The 16,534-nt window shown below is 51.9% G+C and overlaps 1 protein-coding gene across 17 annotated transcripts in view; it reads left to right on the top strand.

Moving 5' to 3' along the window:
* The window catches only part of CAMK2G (calcium/calmodulin dependent protein kinase II gamma), a 55,559-nt gene that overhangs the window by 16,285 nt on the left and 22,740 nt on the right, over window positions 1-16,534 (top strand). For all 17 annotated transcript variants that reach the window (XM_077124888.1, XM_077124887.1, XM_077124872.1 and 14 more), the window contains exons 4-12: window positions 4,378-4,432; window positions 5,313-5,378; window positions 8,399-8,471; window positions 8,625-8,727; window positions 9,159-9,242; window positions 9,589-9,683; window positions 10,253-10,375; window positions 13,758-13,841; window positions 14,077-14,119. In XM_077124888.1, coding sequence (XP_076981003.1) covers window positions 4,378-4,432; window positions 5,313-5,378; window positions 8,399-8,471; window positions 8,625-8,727; window positions 9,159-9,242; window positions 9,589-9,683; window positions 10,253-10,375; window positions 13,758-13,841; window positions 14,077-14,119 — 726 coding nt within the window. The remainder of the gene's footprint in view (window positions 1-4,377; window positions 4,433-5,312; window positions 5,379-8,398; window positions 8,472-8,624; window positions 8,728-9,158; window positions 9,243-9,588; window positions 9,684-10,252; window positions 10,376-13,757; window positions 13,842-14,076; window positions 14,120-16,534) is intronic.

A 16,534-nucleotide genomic window follows, 5' to 3' on the forward strand; every position in this document is an offset into this window, starting at 1 on the left:
ACATCACCGGCCTCCGGTTGCTGTCCCACTCGGAGGTGCTGGAATTCAGCAGGGGAGTTAGGTGCAAGGGGCCACGCATCCCCAGTTTCCTCACAAACGGATATCCTGGACCAGGAGTTGAAAACCTGTTAAGGGGCATACTGCTGAACTCAAACCAGCCCTGGGAGAGGGGCCAGAGGTGGGGTGTTGAGAGCAGAAGACGGCGGTAGTGTGACAGTCTGAAGTCTGAACGGAGTGTGCTTGCCCTGTGATGTGCTCACTCCCTGCTCTGAATTCCTCTAATGAATGGACTCTGTCTTCCTTCATGCTGAGCTGCCCCAGCAGTTTCAATCACAGTCCAGCATTGTGGTTTGGAGCAGCACTTCTCAAACTTTGACGTGCCAGTGAATCACCTAGAGATCAAGTTCAAGTTCAGATTCAGCCAGTCTGGGGTGGGACTCCAGGCAGACCACACCTGGAGAAGCAAGGGTTTGTGGTGTGGACTTTGGTGTTACATCCACCCAGCTTAAACCTGGGATTTGCTAAATTAGTACCTGTGGCCGCCGGTAAGATATTTAACCCGTCTGCACCTCCATTTTGTCATCTTTGTCCCCTTCATGGAGTCTTGAGAGGGTTCAGCCAGCATGGGAACTCTAAAACCTGGAGGTGATGAAAATGGAGAATCAGGGTCTCAGAAGTGGTCTCTCCTAGACCCCCTGCCGTAGCTGAGTTCACAAGTTTTTCAGGCAGGGCTTCCACTTGCCCTGGGGCCACGGCCCATTAAGTTAGCAGTAAATGCAGTTAAAATAGTTGCAGAGAAAAAGAAGGAAGCATCAGAGCATGACCGCAGCTCCTAAATCCCAGCCTGAGGTAGCAAGTCCTGCCCATTGGCTCTGAAGTCCTGCCCAGGTAGGGCTCAGTCCCCTACCAGCCCACAGCCAGCCCTGTGGGGACCTCCTTCCCACCTCCTTGCTGGTCTTTTTAATGCTTTTTTTTTCAGTGCTTTATTGACAAAGATTTGTTGGTTTAAATGTGGGATACTGTTGGGTGATTTTAAAGAATTGGCTTTGTCCATCCCTGAAGGTATGAAAATCAGATACAGGTATCCAGGTATTTCGGCCTGTCCTTCCTTCCACGGTTTTTAAAGAACAGTAAGTTTAGTGCTGAAACTCAGTAAATCCCTTATGCACATATTCCCAGCTCCTCCTGTTCCTGGAATTTATCGTGCTCTCCTTAGCATGGAATGGGCTAGAGGTCACAGCTTCTCTTTCTGTGCAGCCAAAGCTCTTCCACGTCCGTGGTCAGTTGAGTGCTCGCAGGATCGCGTGCTCGTTTGAGCCCTGTTCTCTGTTGGCTGATTGTCGCCCTGGGGGACGGACGAGCCTCCGTCTGCAGCCCGGTCTGTGGCATGTGCAGCCCTGCGGACGTCAGAGCAGGTGCCTCGTGAGCGTGGTTGACAGAATCAGCGTGGTCCAGTCGGGCCCAGATGGGAGCTCCTTGGTCCGAGAGGCTAGCGAGAGCAAAACTCCCTCGTGATGCTGTGATATCGAAGGTTTTGGCGTCAGCTTGTCTTGGCTTCCAGACCCGGTTCTGTCGCTCAGTGTGGCCTTGGGCAGGTTTCCTTTTGAGCTCCTGTTTCCTCTCTGTCAGACAGGGGTGATCACGGTGTCTACCCCCTAGCGTCAATGTGAGGATTAAATAAAATGATGCAACACCAGGCACCTAGAAACAACTCAGATCAGTGTCGGTTATTATCATTTTGATCAAGGATCTGCTTGGTTGGTCGGAGTTTAGGATGGAGCTGTCAGGTCTCTTTCCTCCTGTTCCCAGTTGCTTCTTAATTTTCCTTACAAATGCAAATAAAAATTATGATGGCAGTCTCATTCAGATAAGGGCCCTACTTCGGCCCCTCCCCACCTGTACCTCTTCCTGGCAGATGCCTTCTTCTCGCTGGGGGCCTGGAAGGATGAGTCTGCCCTTTGCTGCCCCTTCCTCCCGACCCCTAGCTCCATGGGGTCCCTCCTGCCTGGGCTCTGTGCGTGGCCTACCTGGAGAAGGGCAAACGAGGGTATTGCTTTTAGCCAGTGGCTCCGAGTCTGGGCATAGGCGTGGGTGCAGGCGCTCTTTGTCCTGCTCTCACACCTGCTGTGCTGGGGTCAGAGGTTGAGGGGTGTGCCATGAGGAGGATGTCCAGGAGAGGCAGGGCTGGTGGCAGACATCCCTGGGAGAGGTCATCAGGGCCGTGCCTGCTGACCCCTTAGCTCCCTATCCTGCTGCTATTAGTCACCTCCCTGGTGAGGCTGGGCTTGAGCTTCTGGGACAGCTGATTTCCAGGGGATTATTTGTATTACACACTTTAATGCTTTTTAATAGCAAATTTTTAATTAAATGGAAAGTCCTTTTGGAAGCAAAGAAGCAGCAACTGCAGCTGAGCTCGGCATGAGGCACCGAGTTAGACCAGAGAGGCACAGCAGAAGAGGGAGGGCAGTAGGGCTTTGGGGAGCTTTACTGAGCATGCTGGGTTAGTTTGGCTGGTAGGGAAGCCAGGGTCTTGCTGTAGCTCCTTCTGTCTGACCCAGAAGCCCTCCTCTGTCATCTGCTGGCCTAGGAAAGCGTGAACTTTTTGCCCAAGTATGTGGGAGAACACCTTGAAGAGAAGGGATTTTAGGAGAAGGGCCCCTTGTCTTTGGCCCTGTTGGTAAATCATAGAAGTACTGAGATTGGGGTGAAATTTGGGGATGAGCTTAAATGAGGTAGACAATATGATGTGTACACAACCGTTCGGACCCAGGTCCCACCCAACAGGCCTCCAAGCCCTCATCTGTGAAGCAAGGAGAACAAGGCAGGGTCATGGTGATGGGGAAGTGCCGCAGGTTAGATGGAGCCTGTGTTTGGTGTCAGTTCCGATTTTGCTTTGGTGGGGAGTGAAGTAGGGAGGCCCTCGGACCTCAAGACACTCTCTAACGATGGCACTGGGAGCTGTCCTTGGTCTTGGTTGGCAGTCTGGGCCTGCTAACGAAGAGACCTGGTGACTTCTTTGTATCCAGGAACTTCTGTTGGTTGGTTTGGTTGGCTTAGTTGGCTTGGTGTTGGGGCCATTCCTTAAGCGCTCTGCCTGCCAGGTGCTCCTCAACTGCCCAGGATGTGGAGCAAAAGTCAAACAGAGGTTCTCCATCGAAACGGTGCAGGGGAGGGGGGTGAGAGAATCAGCAGGGACAGTCAGCCAAACCTCGAGTGGTGTTTGCAGTAGAATGGTGCTCAGGCGTTGGCATTGAACCCAGAGGTGGCTTTGTGGGCAAAGGCTTGACGAGGAGATCTCAGAGGACATGAGGTTGGTTTCTTGCTTGAGAGCTTTGGAGGCAGGGAGCGAGAAGGGATTCTGCTGTCCAGCCTTTCCTTGATGGTGGCGAGTGACCCGTCTCCCCCAGGTGGTGCCCTCCTGGGCCAGTATGTGATGCCACTGTAATAACCACATGCCTGAGAAGCCTTCTGGGCATCGTTGCTCATGTCGCCTGGGCCCATGGAGCTACCCTAAGTTTCCTATAGGAAGCTGTGGTCAGAGAGAGCCGGCTTGGCATCTTCACCCACCGCTGAGAAGCATTTTGGTCTTTGGCAAGATACTTCATGTCTCTGAGCCTCCAGTGTCTTCATCAATAAAATGGGAATAATGCTCATCTCAGGGAGGTTGCCAGGAATAATAAACTCCTTGAGGGCAAGGACTGTGTCTGTCCCTCCTGAATCCCACCACCTAGCAGAGGTCAGGTACCCTGTAGGCACTTAGCAAATGCTTGTGGAATCAGTGAAGGGAGTAGAGACTCTCACAAGGCCTGGCACATAGTAAGCACTTAATAAACCGTGGCTGTTCCGACTGCCTGACTGTGTGTCATGGCCTCCTGCTTGCACCCTCTAGCATCTCGCTCTCATCCTCCATGTGCCACCTGCTTTCTTTCCCTCCCAGTAATTCTCCTTTTCCGCTTACTACCCTGACAGAGTCCCTGGGCTTTTCCGTCTTGTCCTGCTCCATGCCCCGTGGCCAGCCTTGCCATCGTCTGCTTCATGCTGTCCTCATCCCAGGCCTAGCCCCTGTGGAAGGGTCCTTCTTTTCTCCTTCTTATCTTACTCCTTAGGCATGAAGCTTCTCCCTCTTGCCTCTGCCTGAGGCAGTCTGATGCGAGTGACAGAGCACCGGGCGGGCCTGGCCGTGTGCCTCTGTCCCCTGGCCGTGAAGCCTTGGGGTGGGGTGGAGGGTGGGGGCATGCTGCCCCTTCTCACAGCCGCGCCTTCAGGAGGAAGCCCTGGGAAGCCAACAGGATGGACAAGGGTGGGCCGCCAGGAGGAGAGGAATAGGGTTTCCAAGTTTTCTCTCTGTTAATCTCTGTTCCGTCTCCTCTCTTGCAGTGCGTCTCCATGACAGTATATCTGAAGAAGGGTTTCACTACCTCGTGTTTGACCTGTAAGTGCTGCTCTCTGAGGGTGCGGGGGGCCTTTCCCTCCAGCCGGGTCAATGTGGAGGCGGTGGCAGGGGTCTAGGCACAGCCTCTGCCGGAGGGAGAGATTTTCATTTTGAACTTCCCCTGGTAATGGGGCAGGTAGATTGCTGGCCCGAAGTCCCTGCGGGGATCTCAGAGCTCACTCAGCGTCTCCCCAGGGCTCAGAATCCCACGATGGGCATCTCTCGGGCATTTCTGATCAGCAGCATAGCCCCTGCAGAAAAGCTTTTGTTCTTGTTTCTTGGTGTGTTGTCCTTGGTAGAGACAGAGAATGCAGCTCTTTGCATGAACTTAACGAATTCTGGGAAAATCGAAGTTAGCTTTTCCTAACTGTAAACTGGGCTCCGGTTGGTCTCTCCTCCGCTTGGGTTGTGGTTTAATATCTTACAAGTGGCTCTTCACCTCCTGGAAACTGTTCCAGTATTTTCAGGGTTGGGTCTCTGTGTCCTTGGTCTCATTATCCACCTGTGGGAGTTGGTCTGCCCTTCTCCGGCAGCTATGTCTTAGTTTTCACATTGGCCTCCACCAGCAGCTGTGACTTTCTGGGTAGGTCGTTTGTTTCTTTATCTTAGAGCCTCAGACCTTCATCTTTGCCTGAGTAATAGCTTATCCATCGGTTGTAGAGACAGAAACGTCCAGAAGGAAAGGGAGGCCGTGATTTCCTAAGGAGAGTCCTCAAGTAATTGAAGGCCTGGGTGTGTCCTGGGCTCTCAGACGAAATGTGTGTGGAGTGGGGGTTTTGCTGTAGCTGTCCTGCCGTGTGACCGACTGCCACCTGCTGGGACGCTGGGGTCGGCCCTCTGACCCTTGCCTCCACTGACCCTCCTCCTCTGTTGGTTGCAGTGTCACCGGTGGGGAGCTGTTTGAAGACATCGTGGCCAGAGAGTACTACAGCGAGGCCGATGCCAGGTGAGGCAAGGGCCTGCTCCGGGTTTGGGGAGGCCCCTGTTTCAGGACTGAAATGAGTCTCGGCCACCTTAGGGGCCCACACACCGCTCCTGCTGGAATAGAAGAGCTTCTGTCTGGTGAAAGAGTCTGTAGCGCTGCTCCCGTGCTGCATTCTCTGGGCAATATTAGAAGCTACGATTCAAGATGCCTAGATCAATTTTTTTTTTTCACAAAGCTCTTAGATGCTTCCTTTACCCTGTCACCCCAGAAATTCCTTTTCTCCACACTACTGTAGATTTGTCTTTGACAAATGCTGCTGTGTACAAGTCACTGAGCTGAGGTGCTGGGGGCAGGCCAGAGATGGAGAAAGCGTGGTTTCTGTCCCAAAGGAGGGTGATGTCTGGATTAGTGCTCCGTCCTGGGAGTCTCCCCACGAGACCTGTGTCTCGACCTCCATGGCCAGCCTCACTGTAGGGTCCTGCTAAGGAAGACCCACCCTCCGGCCTTGCCCCTCGGCCCCCAGCCCTCCCTGGGAGGCCTTGGCGGCTCCTTCGTGCGCCATAGCAGGTCCCCCCCCCAGCCCTCCCTCCCCGCCTCGGCTCCTCCCCCCGTCCCCCGTCCCCCGTCCCCTCCGAGGGCGGTGTCCTTACAGCCTGGTTTTGCCTGGAGCTTATCTGGCTTATGTGGCAGCTCTGGCTGCCTCTGGAGAGTGGGGGAGTGCGGCTTCCTCACGAATTTCTCAACCCTGAGAGGCCAATGTTTGCTGATCAACTTCAGATGCTTCAGCCTCAGGAAAAATTCTCAAGTGGGGAGAAGAATTCCAGTGCCAGCTGGGGAGGACCAGCTCGGGGGTGGGAGGGGGTGGGAGGAGGCGGTGATAGCTCAGGGAGCCTGGGGGGGGGGGGGCTGGGGGGGGGTGACTGTACCAGTGGGCTTGGCCTGGCTCTGCTGGGACACTTCGCACTTTTGCCATTTTTGGCCAGAAGGCTCTCCCTGCTAGCCCGGCTCTGTTCTAATTATACATTTCTGTAGAGACTCGCCTCTTCGGCCCAGTCTGAAAGTCTCTTTGGACCACTCTTTGGCTGTGTCCTCTGGAGAGGCCGCAGCCTCAGCCTCCGGGGGGCCCAGTGAGACCCCTTGGCTCAGATTTCAGAGAAAGAAAGAATAAGTCCAGACCACCCAGCCCAGCACACCCGACCCCTTCCAGCCTGCTCTGTCCACCTGGGAGCCTGATGACAGCAGCTCCGTCCTCTAGGCCACGGTTTCTCAATCTCAGCGCTATTGGCATTTGGAGCAAGATAATTCTTTCTCATAAGGGGTTATCCTGGGCATTATAGGACAGTTAGAAGCATCCCCAGCTTCCGCCCACTAGATACCTGTAGCAGCCCTCCCACCTCCCCACACAGTGGTGACAGCCACAGATGTCTCCAGACATTTCCAAATGTCCCTTGAGGAACAAAAACACGCTCCCTCCACCCCTGCAGGCGTAGTAGGCTGGTTTGGAAGGTGGACGGCTTGATTCAGGAATCAGACTCCCGGTTTGTCTATTTCTATACAAAAACATTGTGAGAAATACTCCTTAAGTGCCCTGTTTGGAACCCTCTTAATCAAGTTGTTCCTTAAAGATGTTTGTAGATGTAGATGGTAAGGTTTGGGCAGGCACCGAGTCTCACTCATCTTTCCATCCTGTGTGATGCCAGGCGCCAAGCCCTGTAGGCACTCAGTGAACGTTTAAATGAATGTAGGTGTGCCCCCAACCCCGGAGCAGCATAGGTGCCTTGGCTGAACTCTCCTTCCTAAGTTATCGCCACAAGCTGCAAGTTACTATAGGGGAAGTGTGAAAGAAGAAAGACGTTGGATGGTCTCATCTTTCTTAGGAGTCTGTGGTGACCCTCAATCTCTTAGAAGCTAACAGCAAAAGGAGGCCTAGTCGTGGGAGATGACTCTCAGGGATGAGGCTGGCCCTGGCACCGTGGGATCAACAATGCCATTCTGACCAAAAGGGGGAAAAGAAGTGTAACAAATAAGGTATCCGTGGCTGAGAGAGTCCAAATAGAGTCGAGAGGCTACTCTGGAGGTCACTCTTATGTAAACTTCAGTTAGACATTGCTGCCTATCATAGCTTGCCAAACTCCAACCTAAGCCATTCCTGCCAGTGCTAAAGAACACCGAGGGGGATATATAAGATCTACAAAATTTCCATGTACTATGGTAACTTTCCAAAACCTAGAACCTCCTGATGGGTCCCCAGACCAGATAGATTAGTCCCGAAATGCAGAGGGCCCAGCCTCTCCAAAACATCAACTGGTTCCATCTTCCTATCCCATATTATCGATAGCCCCTTCCAACATGAAAAAATTAGAATGGACATAGCCCAAATACCCCTAAAGGGTGGGAGAAAGATAAAAGATGATGGTGGAGTTATACAGAGAAGGTAGGGTTTAACAAATGAGTGTGAATGCTGAATCATCGTACCGATATTTCTTCTAGTCTCCAGTATCTTAGAGCCGCTAGAAGTAAAAACCTAAAGTTGTGGCATTGTAAGCCTTACCAAATTCTGAAATCTGTTCTGCAGCTAATGATTGTGATGTGCTTTGAATTTTTTTGCTTTTCTGTATGCATGTTATTTTTCACAAAAAGAAAAAAAAAGGTTGATTGTGGTGACAAATGCACAGCTATATGGAGATTGTGAACCATTGATTGCACTTTGGATAATTGCACGGTATATGAATATATAATATACATCAATAAAAAAATAAATAATTTTTAAAAAAAGGAGGCCTGGTGAAAGCCCATTCTGGTCTCTGCCCTGCCCTTAACCAGCAGGTGATCCTGGGCAGACCACCAGCTCTGCCTGGACTTTACTCTCCCCCTCTGTAAAATGGACTCATGTTAGATGATATCTGAGACCCCTTGAGCTCGAGGTCGGGGATTCTCTATAAGGCTGTACCCCGCAGTTACGACCGTTAGTCTGCATCGTGTGACTGTGGGTGAGGTTGTCTAACCCTGCACTGACATTTATTTTCCTTCTGCTTTTTCAGTCACTGTATACATCAGATTTTGGAGAGCGTCAACCACATCCATCAGCATGACATTGTCCACCGGGACCTGAAGGTACTACCCGCCGCCCCGCCCCCTCCCTAACCTTCTGCTTGCAGAGTCTTGGCGCCCCCTGGTGCCACGTGGTGGTACTACATGGGCCTAAACCAGCTCCCTCCAAGGCCCCAGGGTAGGTGCCTCACAAGGTTCTCTCTGTTCCCTCTGCAGCCTGAGAACCTGCTGCTGGCGAGTAAGTGCAAGGGTGCTGCCGTCAAGCTGGCTGACTTTGGCCTGGCCATCGAAGTGCAGGGAGAGCAGCAGGCTTGGTTTGGTACGGGTGACCATGTCTTCCTGGAATGCAGCCCCCGCCCTTCCTCCCCTTCCTGATCAGCCTTCCTCTTTCAGAACTAGCAATCAGACCCTAAATGGTGCTGGCATCCTCAGGGACCGCACGGGGGTGGGGAGGGTGCACAGAGATCCCTCCTAACCCTCCAGCCCTCAGTGCAGTGAGTCTTGCTGTCGTCAGCTCCCTGGCTCTATGTCCTTCTTACCCCTGGGGAGGCTTTGGGAGCTTCTGGGCAGCCTCTGGATTTGCCTTCTGATTTAGATTCCGGGCAGTACAGGAGCCTATCCTGCCGTCTTGCACTGCCCGAGTGCTGACAGCTCAAGAAGCAAAAGCAGTAGGAGTGAGAGGAGACTTGGGGAAAATGATGAGAGGGAAAGCTGGTTCAGTGTGTTTCTTGCTCTCCCCTCCTGCTACAGGGTTTGCTGGCACCCCAGGTTACTTATCCCCGGAGGTCTTGAGGAAAGATCCCTATGGAAAACCCGTGGATATCTGGGCCTGCGGTAAGCCCGTTCCATCCTGTCAGCTTTTCAGCTTCCGGTGATATGAGTGTCTGGTGTCTGTGGCATCCTGGAGTTTGCACTGGTTCCCCTGGGATGACCATACCCCAAGTACTTCCCTAATTATCTTCTGTTCTTCTTGGGGAGGGATTTGCCCATATATTAAAGGATAAGTTGTGTCTAAACTCCCTAAGTCACTCAGTGACAGGGAGAGTGAAGCACAGAATTATTGGCTGGCTTGTACTTTGAACTCTGATTTTCTGGGTGGCTCTCAGCCCCGTGTGGCTTTTCTTGGTTTCTTGGGGAAGTAGATGATGGACACTCGTGCCCTGTGTGTTCTGTCTCCTAGGGGTCATCCTTTACATCCTCCTGGTGGGATACCCTCCTTTCTGGGATGAGGACCAGCACAAGCTGTATCAGCAGATCAAGGCTGGAGCCTATGACGTAAGGATGGGTTTGCTGGGAGCCTGAACAGCAGCATTTCTTGCCCCTTGGGCTCTGCCCAAGGAAGCGGGTGTGTTCAGTGCTTGGCGTGATCCAGGGAGCCTCAGGGGGCTTTGAAAACCCGAGGAGAGGCACACAGGGCTCAATTCTTGCCACTTCTGTCCTAGAAAGCAACTTTTTTGTACAGCCTTTCTTGGCAACTGTAAAAATAAGGAGGCTGCTGAGGCCCTTTTATCTGATATCTACAAGGAATGGAGAAGCAGCACGGTGCAAAGACCATCTCCTCTCTGTTGTTCCTCCTGAGTAGAGAGATGGGATTGAACCAGAAGATATAGGAAGCCCCTTCCTGCTCTGATGTTCTGGTATTCCAGCCACGATTATCCTGTCCTTCTTTCCCAGTCTGGTAGTTGATGCAGATTCTGAGATATTCCCAGGGCCTCTCCAACTCTTTGCAGGGCAGCTTTAGGTACTGCAGAGTATTCCAGTTGTAGGAGTTGGGACAAAGACACCCTTTTCAGGATATAAGGCTTGCAAATTTCATATCTCCCTCCCCTGTTCCTGCTCCTTAGTTCCCATCACCAGAGTGGGATACGGTGACTCCTGAAGCCAAGAACTTGATCAATCAGATGCTGACCATAAACCCAGCAAAGCGCATCACAGCTGACCAGGCCCTCAAGCATCCATGGGTCTGCGTAAGTGTCTTCACCCGGGGTTGAGGGGATCAGCGTGGCAGCCCTCAGTTGCTCTCAGAACCCACCTTTTTTGCAAGGAGAGAATCACTCCAGGCTCTGAGGGAGGGCCTGGCAGAGGGAGGACTGCGTGGGGCCCAGGGTCACTAGGTGTCACCAACAGAATTTGGGGAAGCATTTGGTACTAACGGGCCTCTGCCCATCTCTCCCCACTCACTGTTGTCAGATTGTTGAATGAGGCCTTAGGTTGACCCTACCAACACTCTAGGTAGTTGATGAAAGGAAGAAGTTGGCAGAAACCAAAGTGAACTCCCAGGTTGAGTGTGCATACCCAAATCATGCTCTCTCATGCAGCCCTAATGGGAATATGACCAAGAGCCAACAAATAAGCAAAAGGGACCTCTGAGCGATGAAAAAGAGCATCATGAAGTTCAGTTATGAAAGTCAGTGCTGAATTTCAGCAGAGCCCCCTAAGCTGTTAATGCAGGTTGACATAACTCTATTTTTATACACAGTTCTGCCAAGCTGAGATATCTACTTTCAAGTAAGAGGAAGAGGGTCTGCTACAGTTAGGCCATCCTGACAACCGTGATACATTTATTTGTTTGTCTTTCCCCATGCTTATTGAATGCCCCTTTGGTCCTGGTCACTGTGCTGGGTGCTGGAGATGAATGAGACACGGTCCCTTCCCCCAAAGATCTCAAAGATTATCTGGGGAAATAGTCTACCTGCCAGCAAACCACTCTATAGTATGACGAGTGCATGAAAGAATCTAATGAGAGCACAGAAGTTCCCACTGTCTCTGGTCGGGAATAGGATTACTGAGGGCTGCATGGAGGAGGTGACCTGGTTGTTAAAAGATGAGTCAGAGTTCTCCAGGGTGATTAATGTTCAGAGGTTAGCATTTGCCAGGGTGAGAGGCCATGAGAAATTGTGGAATGTTTAAGAAACATTGAGGGCAGGCCACAGTGGCTCAGCAGGCAGAGTTCTCACCTGCCATGCCAGAGACCTGGGTTCGATTCCCGATGCCTGCCTATGCAAAAAAAATAAATAAATAAAAATAAACATTGAGTAGTTTGGTGTAGATTAGGATACGACTACAGGAATGTTGTGATCCATGACATACAAGTTTCTGCCTAGGGAGTTTGGATTTTATTATAAAAGGATTGAAAGCCATTTAAGGGTTTTAAAGAGAGAAATGCAATTTGCTTTTAAGAAAGATCAGTCTGGAAGCTGTGTGGAAAATGAAATTGAAGAAGAAAGAGGCTGGAGGCAGGGAACCCAGCTGTTGTAATTGTCTAAGCAAGACGAGAGGTCTTCAGCCGAGGGTGATGAGTGGACAGTGGACGCTGTGGTAAGGAGTAGAGGAATTTGAGAGATATTTGGGAGATGAAATCAAAAGTGAGAGAGAGAGAGAGACTATGGGAGCTGCTGGTTTTGGTTTGGCTCTCTGAGCAGATGGCCATACCCTTTCCTGACAGAGGAGACCCGGGAAGAGGAGCTCAAGTGAGAAAAGGCGATGATTTTAGTTCTGTACATGTTAAGTGTGGTATCTGGGGAATTTCCAGCTGGAGGCATCTAGTGGGCAGTTAGAAATACAGTTCTAGAGATTAGAAAAGAAGTTAAAAATTGGAAATACAAATTGTTGTGATTTCTGTATAGGTGGTGGTGGTGGTGAAGCTATAGAAATAAATAGAACTTGTCATGATTGAATTTTTACCATGAGATTCTGTTGCTTCAGTGAGAGACGAGCTGACGTTGAACACCAGCATTGAATGACAGGGAGCCAGCAAGAGGGGCTGAGAATGAGAAGGTCAGTGGAAGGAGGAGAATTAGGAGCATCCCAGAAGCCGAGAGGTTTTCGTAAGGGATCCTTCAGGTGCTGCAGAGTCCATGCTAAAGATGGGAAAGAATCCATTGCCTCTGACCAACCAGCCGCCGTTGGTTTCATCGTGCTGGTGACAGAGGTAGAAGCCTGTTCTCAGTGGGGTGAAGCAGGGACAGGGTGAGAAGGGGCGCAGAGACTCCATCTTCAGGAAGCTAGATGGTGAAGGGAGAATGAAAAGCAGTGCCTCTTAGAGGAGGAGGACCGGCTAGGAGAGGTTTATTACTTTTCAGAGAAAAGGGGCTTGAATGCTACCTACAGACTGCAGAGAAGGATCCAGTCCAGGGGAAACAGTTGAAGATGTTAGCTGATTGAGGAAGCAAGGGTTTGAATAACAAAAACAGAGAAGGGCTCCAGGGCCATGTGGAGAGGTCAGTGTTGGACACGGGGAATGCTCCTTGGCATTGAGGATTAGGATGAAATGGGCGAAGATCAGTTTGAAGTTCGGGGGGCTGATATTGAAGGAGTTCTGGCTTGACGCCTCTCATTTCTCTGTGTGCAGAAGTTTGCGTTGATGCGGTGGGAGGTGAAATAAGAGACTTGGGGTAGGTAGTGAAGCTTTAGGAGCGTTGCTTTGGGAACCAAGGAAGAGAGTGGACCAAAGGTGAGGGAAAGGATTGCTGGGTGGCCCGGTGGGGTTGCGAGTACCAGCCTACATGTCTGATTTATTTTTCTAAGCAGGCTGGCAGGATAGCTGATAGCGAAGGGAGGGGGTAAGCAACTTAAAACAGAGGCTCGAGAAATGAAGAAGTGTCATGTTTGGGGGGAGGGGATGTTTCTGTGGGCCCCATCTTCCACAGTCCTGTATATCAGTAGTCCCTGAGGACATCGCTGTGTTATGACAATGCGTGAGAACTGGTGCTTTTATTGTTGACCCTGAGTCATCAAGGAAGTATAAATCGTGTCCAGTGGATTTTCTGTTTAAGGAGGCAAGGAAGTTAGCCATCAGTACATCGAAGAAAAATTTCCATCTCAGAGAATGGATGTTTAAAGGTAACGATCCGTAGCTTCTCAGCGCGCAGCTTCGTTCAGGACCCGGTGCTGTGTGGAAAGGAGCTCTTGGTTCCCTTCCCACCCAAGGAATGGGTGGTTCTCTGTCGGGAATAAGAGACTCACTGCTCAGACCCAGGAAGGCAGTGGGTGCTCAGGGAACAGTCGCTGAACAAAGTGAACGGAAATCACAGCGCACAGGGTACTCTCACCAGTTCCATAGCTTCTGTTTCCCCAGGCAGGGTAAAGTGCTCTCTTGGGCGCCGTCATCTAGCGTCAATTATCAGTGGTGTTTTCGCGTTCAGACCATCGTCCTTACATTACCTTGAGTTTGGGGTAATGCTTTTATTCTAGAAGCATTTTCACATCTATGACCTCATTTTTTATCTTCCCAGAAGCTCAAGTGGTTGAATGCACGGCCCTGTCCTAGGCCCGATGGCAGGGCTCGGGAGTCTGGGAGGGGCAGAGGGGCTGGCTGGGGGCTCACGGGCCTGTGTGTTTGGTTTCCAGCAACGATCCACCGTGGCGTCCATGATGCACCGTCAGGAGACAGTGGAGTGTTTGCGCAAGTTCAATGCCCGGAGAAAACTGAAGGTGAGTGTGGCTTTCTGGCCTCCAGTGTCCCGAATCACACCTTGTGAGGCTGTCCCTCTCCCCTACTGTGGAAGGCGGCCCCTTTTCTGTCTGGGCTGAGCTCTGGAAGTTCTACACGTGGGGGGCCCCAAAGACCTCATGTCTTCAGGCTCTAGGCAGGGGCTGCCTTCTGTGTGAACCCCAGGCTGCACTTTCTAGAATCCACTGAATTCACAGACCCCTCCTCTTTCCCCAGGGTGCCATCCTCACGACCATGCTCGTCTCCAGAAACTTTTCAGGTATGTTTCCCCAGCCGTGCATTTAAATTCTGTTGAGGTGAGTGGGTCCGAAAGGGGGATACATCCTATTTTGAGGGGCTGCTCCTGCTGGGTCCTGCAACCTGAGGTTCTGAGGGACTGTGCTTGGGTTCAGATTTCTGAATGCTGTTCCCTAGAACCTCCCAAAGAGGAGCCTGCCCAGCCTCTCATCTACCTTGTCCCTGTGAGTTCTTATTTCATGCTCTGAAGACTCTCAGCATCTTAAAGATTTCAGTGTATCTTTATATTGGCAGATATACTGGGGGAGGACAAAAAAGGGATGGCATGGAATGAATCTTCTCATTCTCCACCAACAATGTGGATAATGGGGATGATCTATACTTCATTGTATCCAAGATGACTAATAGAAATTATTCTGGATGTTTAATTAAACCTTTCACAGTGACTTGTACTCACAATATTCTGATACTGATGGTAAATGTGAAGAAATAGGGACCAGCAGGAGGGAGGGGAAGGAACTTGCTCGAATTTGCATGAGGAATTGGGAGAATTGGGACGAGTACTTTGTAAATCACATGTGACAGTTCTTTGTAAGATGCAAGACACTCCGCCGCCCCCCACTCTCGCCTCCTCACCCCACCCCCATCATTGTTTGCCCCCAGTTGGGAAGCACTGTGGCTTTTCTGCGAGGGAAAGCTGAATGTCAGAACGGGGCTGACAACAGAGAGGTCCTTCGCTGGCTCGCTGTTTCCCCTGGTCTTCTCCACCCCACCCCAGCCCTCCCCACACCCCCACTGTTTTGGTTTGGGACCCCCTTGCTCCCATTCTCTTAATGAGACTTACTTCCTTGCTTTCCTTCTGCACCATCATGAATAGAGGCTATTCCCCTGAGCTTGAGACCTGACGGGCTCGTCTGCACTGGTTCCGGGTGACCCAAGAGCCCTGGCTCTGGCAACACCACAGACTCCATGAGCTCTAGCCCCAAAGCCACCAGGCTTCAGAGGTGCTAGGCCCAGAGGGCGAGCCCAGGCAACTCCTCTCCTCAGACTCCTCCATGGGGGCTCTAGTTTGGGACATTTTCTCATGTGGCAGGTACCCATGAGGAGAGATTGTGGTTCTGCATTCCCCTCTCACTGATGGAAAGCAGGGGGCTGGCTGGTTGCCTCCAGCAGACACAGGGCCCTGGCCCCTCTTCCTGCTGCTTGTCCTCGCCTTACTAGCAGCTTCTCCTTGGCTCAGGAGCCTTTCTAGAGGGTGCTCAAGGGCATTTCTGAGCTGAGCCTGTCCTCTCTCCCCTCCCAGTTGAAGAAATGTGAAGACAAGCTGCTGCCTCTCTTTTAGCTGCTAGGAAATCAATAGCACGTGTCCCATCCTGGGCCTCCACTTCAGCAACACCCCCGCCCCCCTGGTTTCAGGAAATTGGTGTCCTGGTTTCAGGAAAATCAGGCTCTCTATAGGACAAAGCACTTCAACTCATCCCTGAGGAGGCTGCTGTCCTTGTTGCCCAGAGCTCGTCTGGCCTTGGAGCTCGCCCTGCCCTGGGATGGAGGAGACAAAAAATAAATGGGTTCTGACTCTGGGGCAGATGAGGACAGAGCCCATCCTGGAAGCTTCTGCAGAGAGAGAGCAAGAGAGAGGCGTGGACAGGTGCAAGAAGGAAGCACACCTGTGTGTTTTCTTAGGGACGAGCTAACCTGTTTTCTGAGTTGACCCCAATGAAAGTGTCAGCTTAGACTTGGACTCTCAGCAGCTTGGCTATGGTGGAATCAGGACTTCTAGAGTATATTTGCCTCAGCGGCCTTTGCTTTCTTTCTGGGAGCTCGTTTCTTAGACAGTCTTCACCCTCAGAACACTGAAATACAGGCTTCCTCTCCCAACTATCTCCCTTGAGGGAAAGGAGCCTGTGTCTCTAAGGAGCTGGGGGGCTGTGGGGTCAGTCTCCAAGGCCCATCAGTGATCTTAGCTGCATAAGTGGCCCCTGAGTGCCGGTTATTCATCTGGTGAGAGGAAAGGGCAGCCCTCTGCTCCGGGTTCTCTGATGACATCCCCATTTAAGGAGCTAAGGTCTGAAAGAGAGGCTTCCATGCCCTCACAGCCTTAAGCTAAGGCCCGGCTACCTCAGAGAAGGCACCTTCATCTCATCCAGTGAGGCTTTTACCTGCCGACTCTTACCTGAGCCCAAACTCTTTCCCCCAGGGGAGCCGTAGTATTCCCTAGTCCCCCTTGGAGCCTGGTCTTCTCAGGCCCCCAGGCTGCTACAGGGCTGGCTGCACCTGCCTCGTCGGCCTGCCCCTCACCCGCACCCGCCACCCTGGTGCCTCCGCTCCCCCAGCTCGGCTGGCTTGGCCACGCCGCCAGGGACCCTGCTGTGCGTGGGTGGCCAGCGGGTTCCCGCGCCTCATGCTGGGGCATGCTCGCTGCTGACTGGCCCCCGTG

This window comes from Tamandua tetradactyla, chromosome 13 (genome assembly GCF_023851605.1).
Source record: "Tamandua tetradactyla isolate mTamTet1 chromosome 13, mTamTet1.pri, whole genome shotgun sequence".
Classification (NCBI taxonomy): Eukaryota; Metazoa; Chordata; class Mammalia; order Pilosa; family Myrmecophagidae; genus Tamandua; species Tamandua tetradactyla.